This window comes from Rhamphochromis longiceps, linkage group LG13, assembly GCF_057381845.1.
Source record: "Rhamphochromis longiceps isolate RC_006_pf linkage group LG13, R_longiceps_female_GT1.1, whole genome shotgun sequence".
NCBI classification, from domain to species: domain Eukaryota; kingdom Metazoa; phylum Chordata; class Actinopteri; order Cichliformes; family Cichlidae; genus Rhamphochromis; species Rhamphochromis longiceps.
Genome location: NC_140569.1, coordinates 10,272,464 through 10,284,297, shown reverse-complemented (window position 1 = coordinate 10,284,297; position 11,834 = coordinate 10,272,464). Strand labels below are relative to the sequence as shown.

General features: G+C 42.7%; 1 protein-coding gene across 1 annotated transcript in view; it reads right to left on the bottom strand.

Moving 5' to 3' along the window:
* Positions 1-11,834, bottom strand: part of kcnh1a (potassium voltage-gated channel, subfamily H (eag-related), member 1a) — a 62,368-nt gene that overhangs the window by 9,221 nt on the left and 41,313 nt on the right. The window contains exon 13 of the mRNA XM_085427503.1: positions 334-530. Coding sequence (XP_085283629.1) covers positions 334-530 — 197 coding nt within the window. The remainder of the gene's footprint in view (positions 1-333; positions 531-11,834) is intronic.

Here is an 11,834-nt window from a genome sequence, read left to right as displayed (position 1 = left end):
TGATTTATTTAATAAATCCTCCTTTCATCTTGTTGAATTTAATGCAATCTCAACTTGGATTGCAAAAAAACCCTCTCTCCTTAAAGGTTGCAATCTTCAGCTTTTGCTTTACTTACTGCTCACTGTCTGGTACTGGTAATATCAACACTATCTTTACAGATATTATTGGAATTTGTAAATATATTCTAAAATGTTTGTTTTATTTTGTTAATATTTTTTTTCTTTTTCATGTACCACTGTGCACAAGGCTGAAGTCTTTGCAGATGAAAACTTCTGTGTAAATCCTAAATGAAAATGCAGTCAACTGTATCTGGCATCTGAACAGTCACTCACCCTCTTACGCAGGTTATAAGTGAGCAGCAGGTTTCGAGAGAAGTGGTTGGAAAATGCCGTGTAGAATTCCAGCACCTTCTGCAGAGCGTCGCGTTTAATAACGTGGAGGTCGCAGTAGGTCAGAGCTCGCACATTGGCGCAGGACTGAGCCAGAGTCACCTCTTTCCAGAAAACGTCCCCAAATACGTCTCCCTTTCCTGCACAAGAGAGCGCACAATTTTAGTTCCATGTTAGTTCAGCAACAAGATCTGATCTTCCAGGTAAAAGAAAACAGTAAGAGACAAAAACAGGCTTGCAAAAACAGCTTTAATAATGTTTTTATATATCAGTTATCGATGATTATTGAAAATCTCAGTACCTGTAATTTAACACACAGCATTAAGTGCTACACACAGGTTTACACTAAATGGACACTTTGTAAGGTACACCTGTTCAAATGCTTGTTAATGCAAATTTCAAATCAGCTAATCCCATGGCAGAAACTCAGTACATTTAGGCATTCAAAGTTCTGAAGTTCAAACCGAGCATCAGAATAGGGAAGAAAGGTGATTTCAACTGGGTATAGTTGTTGGTGCTAGATCTCAGATCTAAGTAGGTCAAAGTATTTCAGAAACCGATTTTTTCCCCACACAGCCATCTATAGGGTTACTTAAGAAAGTAGCATAGCAGAGCTTTCTGATCTGACGTTTGGATGGCAGGGTCAGATTTTCACGTAAGCAACATAAAAGCAGGCCTGTCCTGCCTTTAGTTCAGGCTGCCAATAGAGGTGTAATAATTTGGGGGATATTTTTTGGCACACAAGAGAACTGTTTGAGCACCACAGACTGCCTAAGTATTGTTACTGACCACGTCCATCCAGATCCAGTAGAAACCAAATAAAGTGGATGGTGAGTCTTTTACTTGTGAAAAAGTCCCTCTATATATGGGATGAAAGCAGCAGCTACTTGTTTTAGGTTGGTTATAAATAATACAGTTATGCAATGTGGATCATTTATGAGTCAAGAACACATTTTGGGTTGGGAGGTCTTGGAAAGTCCCCCTCCAGCATGACAGATGCTGCTGAACAGCTGGAACTAAATCCCTTTGTTCTTTTGAGGAGACTTTTATGTATATTTAAAACTGAAGACAAAGCTAGATGAGGATTTTCTGCTGTTCGAGGTAATGGCTTACAACTGATGTATTAACTATTAATACATATAAGAAATATAGCTTTCAAACCTTTATAAAGAGTGTTAAATTACCTTCATAATCTAAAGCTCATTAGACCAACTCAGTAATTTATAAGGTCTGTCATTTGTGACTCATGCACAGCACTTTTTTTAAGTTTGAGAAGCCCAGTATTACCATAAACTACCCTGAACAAAGGAGTACTATGACTCAGTATAATCAACAGCTTATCATGAATTTTTTTTCTTTTTTTTTATTGTCTTGACATAAAACACCTTGTTATTTCTTCACATGATGACATGACGAAACACACGCAGTGGATGAAAATAAACCTTATATGTGGCAAAAGCATTAATATAAAGCAGTATGTGGTACAGTGGTAAAAATAGCAGTAGCTGATTAAACCAGATGCCCTGTCTTGTTTGCTGATTTACTTTACATGGCGTTTCTTTTTCGTTTGTTATTAGTCTCATAAGGAATTCAATACAAAGAAGCTATTTATTCATCACTATAGTTGCCTTCCGGTTCATTGGTTTCATGTTGACAGTATATTGATTTATGCAAAGAGAAAACAATAGAAGGATATTGACAGAAACCAGCCAAGGCACTGTAATATTTCCTACCAGAGCATGGCATCCGTTATTCATTAAATTACTCATAAAGCACATTAAATGATGATGTTTTAACAACAAAACATTCTGCTGTGAACAGTTTTCTACTTTATTTTTTAAAATAAGATCAAATCTAGATGCATTGGAAGACAAACTAGGGTCACTAACATGGGAAGTATCCCAGTAGTTAGGAGTAGGTCCTTATTAATATTCATTAGGCTTAGATGGTGTAGTCATTACAGACGCTGATACTGTGCTTACTTTAATCTGGTCAAGTATGGCCTCATTTACTGGCACAGGTCTCAGTTCAATACATCTATCATAACCACTGTGGGAAAAATACTTTAGGAAATTAGTGGCCTTTGTAATAGTGTGTTTGCTAATAAATCACTTATGAGCAAGCAGACTGCAAATGTAATGATATTTACCCCCTTTTAGCACCGCCTTTGATTTCTACCAACCCCTCAGGTTTTCCATTATGCTCACCGTTGTTTATCCCAGTATGCTTAATATTAATTATCATAACATTATAGAGAGAATTCAAACAATCCAGCAATCCCTTATGAGCAAGTGTGAACTTTTTAACCCGTTTTTTTGTTTCTACTAACTCCTAAGTGAAGTATGTAGGTCTTAAAGAGCTAAATCTCCAGAAAAGTCTCTACTATAGTCACAAGTTAGTTGAGCTGGTGTAAAGCCAACCAATAAAGTTGTAGATGCACTGCTAATCATGTGCGGATTCGGGTAATATTTCTTTACAGGTTTATTATAAATTGCTCAACATAACCATTTGTTAGATAGTTATTATCTTCTGACTGTTGCGTCATTGGCTACAGATTGTGAAAGATGCAATTTTAACTAAAGCTTTTTCAAATTAGCTCATAATAAAATCTTAAGAAATAATGGAAGCTAACTAGGTATTTAAAAATAACATTGGTTTATTTCGTTTGTTATGTTGTTCAGTTTCATTGCCTTTACAATAAATCAGTGAAAAATCAATCCAGGCAGCCATATTACATGTTTGCTTGAAATGAACCTGTGGCACAGGTATTGATTGTAACCTTTGAAGGCCAAAGGATCGCAAGTGTTGCGTTGTGATTTTCTGTTCAGTCCTGAGTTATAATACTTTTAATTATTATTTATTTTAAAATGCTTATTTTCAGTTAGGTTTAGTTTAAACAAATTTCATTTGACTTAAATGAATACAGCACTGAAAATACACTCAACAAAAATATAAACGCAACACCTTTGTTACTGCTCCCATTCCCCATGGGATGGACGTAGAGACCTAAAATTCAATCCAGATACACAATATAACCATCCCTCCCAAACAGTGGTCACAAATCAGTCCAAATGTGTGGTAGTGGGCACATCTGCTATATTGAGATAATCCATCCCACCTCACAGGTGTGCCACATCAGGATGCTGATCTGACATCATGAGTAGTGCACAGGTGTACCTCAGACTGCCCACAACAAAAGGCCACCCTGGAATGTGCAGTTTTGTCTCACAGCAAAATGCCACAGATGCCACAAGCAATGAGGGAGCGTGCAATTGGCATGCTGACAGCAGGAATGTCAACCAGATCTGTCGCCCGTGCATTGAATGTTCATTTCTCAACCATAAGCCGTCTCCACAGGCGTTTCAGAGAATATGGCAGCACATCCAACCGGCCTCACAACCGCAGACCTCGTGTAACCACACCAGCCCAGGACCTCCACATCCAGCAGGTTCACCTCCAAGATCGTCTGAGACCAGCCACCCAGACAGCTGCTGGAACAATTGGTTTGCACAACCAAACAATTTCTGCACAAACTGTCAGAAACCGTCTCAGGGACGCTCAACTGCATGCCCGTCGTCCTCATCGGGGTCTTGACCTGACTCCAGCTCGTCGCCGTAACAGACTTGTGTGGGCAAATGCTCACATTCGATGGCGTCTGGCACGTTGGAGAGGTGTGCGCTTCACGGATGAATCATGGTTCACATTGTTCAGGGCAGATGGCAGCTGAGAATGTCCCAGTTCTTGCATGGCCAGCATACTCACCGGACATGTCACACATTGAGCATGTTCGGGATGTGCTTGACCGGCGTATACGACAGCGTGTACCAGTTCCCACGAATATCCAACAACCTCGCACAGCCATTGAAGTGGAGTGGACCAACATTCCACAGGCCACAATTGACAATCTGATAGACTCCATGCGACGATGTGTTGCACTGCATGAGGCAAATGGTGGTCACACCAGATACTGACCGGTTCTGGGTCCCCAGACCCCCAATAGCGCAAAAAACTGCACATTCCAGGGTGGCCTTTTGTTGTGGGCAGTCTGAGGTACACCTGTGCACTACTCATGATGTCAGATCAGCATCCTGATGTGGCACACCTGTGAGGTGGGATGGATTATCTCAATATAGCAGATGTGCCCACTACCACACATTTGGACTGATTTGTGACCACTGTTTGGGAGGGATGGTTATATTGTGTATCTGGAATGAATTTTAGGTCTCTACGTCCATCCCATGGGGAATGGGAGCAGTAACAAAGGTGTTGCGTTTATATTTTTGTTGAGTGTAGTTTCACAGACACCACAGACTGGTTAGATTGACAAATTTGAACAAAAGAATTGAGAGTAAATCCCAAGACACTTATTAACCACAAAAGCTTATTCTAGGCAGTTTTACACTAAATAATATAGTTTTAGGTGATTTTTCAGGTATGTAGAATATGTTTTTTACACTAATTTTATAATAATAATAATAATAATACATTTTATTTGAGGGCGCCTTTCAAAAACCCAAGGTCACCTTACAAAAGAACAAAATTAATAAAAGAAAACAATAGTTATAAAATACATAAAATAAGTTAAAATTGCAAAGCAGAACTTGACAACAGGTAAAATCAGCACTAAAGTGAAAAAGCCAGTTTGAACAGATGTGTTTTGAGCTGTGACTTAAATGCGGGAAAAGAGTCTATATTTCTTATGGCTGGAGGAAGAGAGTTCCAGAGCTGAGAAGCAGAGTGACTGAAGGCTCTGTTCCCCATAGTGGTAAGACGTGTGGACGGAACAGTAAGATGAATAGCAGATGATGATCGGAGAGGGCGGGAGACAGTGGTGATATGGAGCAGGTCACACAAATAGGAAGGAGCAGATTTATGGATACACTTGTATGTGAGAAGTAAGATTTTAAAGTTTATCCTGGCTTCTATGGGCAACCAGTGAAGCTGCTGAAGAACTGGCGTAATATGAGCTCTTGACGGAATACGAGTTATGACCCGAGCTGCGGAATTTTGAAGAAGTTGGAGTTTATGAAGGGACCTTTTAAGGAGACCAAATAAGACGGAACTGCAGTAATCAATATGGGACGTAATAAGACTATGGACTTCCCTCCCCATCTCCAGCTGCCTCCCCCTTCCCGCTCCACCACAACCACCCACACATGCAGGACCTTGGAGTAGGGGTATGTCACCAGGGTGCAGAGGAGGCTACCCCCCCCCCCCCCGTCCCCTTCTGGCTGCCTCTGCCTCAATTTTATCCCACAACTTAGACATTCACATTACTCACACTCTCATTACACATACATATAGGATCTTGGGGGTGGGCACGATACACGGAATCCAAATTACCATCAGGGTGTACACCTCACCCCTGGCGTCGTTGCCCACCTCTCAATTTTAAATACACGTAGACATTGAGGGCTAGCAGGAGGGACCATGCGCTTACCTGCTGCTCTCTGGCAGGTAGCTCCATGCCCTCCTGGGTTTTAAATGCACCTTAGAACACACATGCATCAACACTACAATGAGCGGGTGGAGGGAGGTTTGGAGTCTTCTCTCACCCCCATTCTCTGCGGCCTGCTGGAGCGGGGGGGCTAGGAGGAGGAGTTGGCCGTCTGACTGCGGTCTGGAGTGTGGGGCCTCCCTGCTGCTGCGGAGTCGGGGCGGTCTGCCTCTCCCCACCGCAGGGAAAAGGGTAACACCACCTGGGTCTGGGTGCGGTTCCCCCCTCCAGGGGCAAGGGTACCTAGACCCGGTTCGTAGAGTATGCTTGGGGAGTGTGATCGTGTGTACAGCGTCTCTTTATGTCTGTCTCCACGTTGGTTGAGTGTGGAGTAAGTGCATATGAGAGCATGAGGGTGGGAATGGATGTTTGTATCTGTGTGTGCCTGTATGTCTGTGTCTATATGTCAGGTTGGGTGTCAGACGCCACCTCTCTGGGGACATCTCAGGCCCTCCAAGGTTTGAAGGCCTATCTCCCCCCACCACCACTTCCCCTGCCAGTGGTGGACTCCCTCAGACATCGGTGCGTTGGTGGTTCTTTGTGTCTGGGGGTGGGCGTCCGGGTACACACCGGCTCACTCCTTGGCGGCCGCTTATCGGGGCCTGGAGCCTGGGGCTCGCTCGGGCCACTTCGGAGGTGGGGTGCCCCCGGCCTCTTGGCCTGGGGCTCGGTCACTCAGGCACAGCTGGCTGCCGGCGGAGCTCACGGGCGCGTCACTGCAACTCCCCCTGGCTTCTGCTCCGCGGCTGCTGAGTGAGCCCTCATCTGGGACTCTCCTCAGCTCTTTCTGGGACAGTGGCGCGGCTGCCCCTCTGTTGGTCTTCCTTGGTCTCTTGTGTTCTGTGGGCCTCTGGATGTCTGGAGTTTTGATCTCCTCCATACCTGCTTCATGCCCTGGAGGACGGGGCTGTGGCCCCCCACACCCTCTAGCACAGGGGTGGCCAACCAGTCAGAGACCAAGAGCCACTTTTTTTTTACTGTGTTACCGCAAAGAGCCACATCATACGCATGGGCACACATGAACATCACCCATCCTTTCCTCCCTCTCTCTCTCTCTCTCTCTCTCTCTCACACACACACACACACACACACACACACACACACACACACACACACACACACACACACACACACACACACACACACACACACACACATCTCTGCTCAGCCAGATTTATTGTAAATGTCACACACCAACATGATAATGACAGAAATGGACTCCTACAGTACTAAAACCACAGGCCAGTCATTTTCAACAATGAACATTGTGTGCACTGTCTCACACACACAAACTCTCAGTTCAAACAAGTCCACAAACAAGAATATAATAATCTACAATAGCATTTACTTTTATAATGCATGTTGTTTAGTGGGACTTCTGGCATTCCTTGCCTTGAACAATCCTCTTTAAATCTGGCTTGTATTCCGTTGTTGTCACTCGAAGCAATTCTTTCACATGTGTGTCAGTCAGAACAGATCGATGCTTTGATTTCACATGTTTTAGGGTAGAAAACACAGACTCGCAGACGTATGTTGACCCAAACATTGACAGTATCTTAAGCGCAGCCCGTTTGACATTGGGGTATTTTTCCATTGGCACACTTTTCCAGAACTCAATGGTCCCTTCCCTTAAAGCAGGTTTCAATTGGTCCTCTTCACAAAGATCGATCATCTCCAACTCAGCCGCAGCTTCATCTGTGACTAGCGGGACTTTCAAACAGCCGGTCTCTGCATTAAATGGGTCGACGAGGAACGTAATCTGTGGCCTTTTCAATTGTAGATCATGGAACCGGGTCACGAAGCTTTCGTGCAAGTTTTCAATCAGCGTTGCATATCTGGCTCTTTGCTTACTCAGGGCAGCACTGGCGACTTGCCCGCTGGCTTTTAGCAGAGTGGGAAAATGTGTTAAATCTCCCTTTTGAATATGTGTCTTGAACAGCTTCAGTTTGTTGACAAACGCAAACACACTTTGCACTAGGTCAGGGAGCATTTTTAACTTACCCTGCAGGGTCAGGTTCAGTCTGTCCAAGTGACACAGCATGTCGACCAAAAAGGCCAGATCCATAATCCACTTGAGGTCCGAGAGCTCGGGATAGTCCTTGTCCTTCTTTTCCATAAACAGTTTCACGGCATCCAAAAGCTCAAAGAAGCGAGAGAGTACCTGGCCTTTTGACAGCCACCTCACAGTGCAGTGCAGCGGCAGGTCACCTGGAAGCCCTTGGTCCAGCTCAGCGATGAGATTCTTGAATTGCCTGTGGTTAAGCGCATGTGTGCGGATATAGTTGACGATTTCCATCACAGGCTTCATGACGTTATCTAAATTCAATGATTTAGACACGAGTTGCTCCATGTGGATGATGCAGTGGAAATTCCAAAAGTCAGGAATAGTTTGGTCAGCTTTGCACAGCCCCACAAGCCCGTTCACAGATCCCATCATGGCTGGTGCTCCATCCGTGGCTATTGCAGTTAATTTCGTTATGGGCAGATTTGCTTTTTCAAATGCAGCCATCATGGTTTCTTTCACATCTATGCCACGGGTTCTGTCTTTTAATGGCACAATATCCAGGAGTTCTTCTTTGATCACACAATCGTTTGAAACAGACCGTGCAAATATTGCCAACTGAGGCTTGTCTTGTATATCACAACTCTCATCCAATGCGACACTAAAATACTCACATGCTTGAAGGTCAGAGTGCAACTGTGATTCAATAGCCGTGTTAATGTCCGATATTCTGTGTTCAACAGTGTGGCGGGACAGTTGGACGTCTGATACCATGCGTTTTAATTTGTCGTTTTCAGGAGACAAGATTTCAACAACATCACTGAGGCATTTTTTAACGAACTCCCCTTCATTGTATGGCTTTTTAGCCCGTGCAATGTTCCAAGCCAGCTGATAGGATGCGAGCGTTATGGTCTCTGACCGCTTCGTAAATTTTTGGAAAAACTGTATCTGCTTTTCTGCCTGACTTTTCAAAGTGGCCAACTCGTGCTTGCGAAGTTCAGTCCCTTTTGGAAATTCCTGGTCGATGTTAGCATGGAGTGAGCTGAAGTGGCGCTGAAGATTTGAAGCTTTGAAATGCGCTAATGACGTCTGACATATAAGGCAGAATGGCTTACCATTGCGTTCAACAAAAAAATATAAACTCTCCCACTCTGTTAAAAACGTCCTGTGTTCATCTTCATATTTTCTTTTTGCTGTGCATTTTTTTCCTGCCATTTTAAGGGCGAACTTGCTCCTACTGGGAAACTTTGCGGTATTTTCATCTCACACACATGCGCATTTGATGAAAATACCGTATTGAACTCAAGCGAAGCGAACGCGCACATTTTAAAACAACAACATAAAAAAAATCAAAACACAAACATAAACTTTGATATGAACGTAAGAGCCGCATGAAACCAGGCAAAGAGCCGCATGCGGCTCGAGAGCCGCGGGTTGGCCACCCCTGCTCTAGCAGATCATTACATGAAGGAACCTTTTAAAAAAAACAAGCGCGTCCATGCTCACAGGTGTACACACGGGTGATCACACCCACAAACTACATACACCCTTTTTGGCTCCTACCTCAAAGCACACTGTGTTCTGTTGATCTTATGTGCTGCACAATAATGTTTAATATTTAGTATTTACTGTCATATTCCCATATATCATTGTGATGTTGTTTTTTCTATTACTCTTGTTCTCTTCTGCTTGTTTTCTTTTTTCTTTCTCAGCAGGTGATCCAGGTGATCGATATATGCTTTTTTTTTTTCCTTTTTCTTTTTTTTTTCTGCCCGTTCTGTTGGTTTTTGTCTTTTGCCCTTCTCCCCCGTCCCTCTTCTCAGCTGTTTCTCTTTCCCTCTTTCTTTCTCCCCTTCTTTCCCCCAGTCAAGTCTGTCCCGTATTCAGTAAGTGAAAATAAAATAAACAATAAAAGGTGACTCAAATGGACCATTACGGCAAGGCTGGGATGATCAATTTGGTAAAGTAAATCCGTTGGGCATCTTTCTTTGCCTTTAGACAACAATTCTGATGGCAAAAGAGCCAAACGGGACAGGCAAAAAAAAAAAAAGAAAAAAAAAAAGACTATGGACAAGAATGGCAGCAGCATGGGGAGTAAGGAAGGGGCAGAGTCAGTTAATATTACGTAAGGGGAAGTATGCAGACCGGGTTATGTAATTAATGTGGGGCTGGAATGAGAGAATATTATCAAGTATGACACCCAAACTCTTAACCTGAGGGGAGGGAAGGGTGGAGAACGTTCAATGTTAATGGAAAAACTGTGGGATTTGGATAAGATTGAGGCTATACCAACAAGTAAAACTTCTGTTTTATTACTGTTTAGTTTAAGAAAATTGGAGGAGAACCATGATCTACTCTTGATAAGACAATTTGAGAGGGAGGTAGGTGGGAGGGATGAATTGGGTTTAGAAGAGCTGGGTGTCATCGACATAACAGTGAAAATTTATATTATATTTTCAGAATATATGACCAAGAGGGAGCATGTAAATAATGAATAAAAGAGGCCCTAATACTGAACCCTGGGGCACACCAGCAGAAACAGGATGGAGAGTTGAAGAATGGGATTTAAATTGGATAAACTGAGTGCGGTCTGAGAGATAGGAGGTGAACAGGGCAAGGGGGGTATGACTAATGCCAATGGATGTTAACCGGTTCAGGAGAATATTGTGAGAAATGGTATCAAACGCCGCACTAAGATCAAGAAGGATGAGGATGGATAGGAGACCAGAATCAGCTGCCATCAGAAGGTCATTGGTAATCCTTAACAAAGCCAGATTGAAATTGTTCATAGAGATTATGGCTATTGAGGTGTAAGTGAAGCTGGGAGGCGACAACTTTTTTAATTTTAATTCACTTATACCCTTGTAGTTCACACAGATGAATTCGTACAGGCAAAACTGAATGTTTGTTAATGCAGTTCACAGCACCACAAATCTTTATCATTCCAACTGTTTAAAATGCTAAAATCTTTCATTGATCTCAGACAATATTTAAGGGGACAGCCAATAAAATGCAGTAAATTTGATGCACTAGAGATGATTACAATATGCGCCCAAAGTAGGTGAGCTGGCTTAATGTGATTCAGATAAAACTGAAAATACCAGACTTTACTGTTGCTGAGAGGACTGACAAACAAATTCTTGTCCAAATCCTGAATCCATCACTCAGCAGAAAATGATCCCCAAACAGCTCAGCTGACACTGCAGACAGGGACAGTTTGTAAAGTGCTGCTAGGCAAAAAAGAAAAGGGAGGATTTAAGTAAGTCCTCGAACAAAATTATTTTCTTGCTATGATGTTCAGAGAGAGCTAGAGGCCACTTAGACTTAAAAGCCTTTATGCTATCAACCAGTGTTTTGGTGTTGAAGTGCCTCCAAGACAATACATTCAGATTAGAGACACTATTGTCAATGCATCTGAGTCACACAGCTTAAGTAATCTAAAACTTTATATTGTGAAACAACCGAGGAGATCAGCAGCAGGTCCTTCGACAGCTGGGGAAATGAAGAGGTATAATGCTTCTCCAATGGAGGAAATGCAAATTTCCTCATCAAGCATGTAGTAGTAGTATATTCCTTCAAATGGCCTGAAAATTTATACTATACATGTTGTATATTTTCAGCATTATGCAAATTTATCATTATTATAGAATGAGGTTTGTTTAGAGGTAGATTACTTTTCACTAATTTCTACATTTTAATTTTTGTAGAAATGCACTGATCAGTTCATCAGAGAATGAAATTTCAGCATGCTCGGCCTGGAGCGGTGACCGGCTGGTCAGTCACATTTTTCCAATTATGAGCCAGTCTGTTTCATGCATGCGCAACACGTGCACAATGGTGAAGACAAATAATCACTCAGGCACTCACAGCCATACTCGAACATGTCATTAGCTTGTGGCTGTAGGCATTAGTAAGAGAAGAAACACAAAACATTTGGCAAAGTAA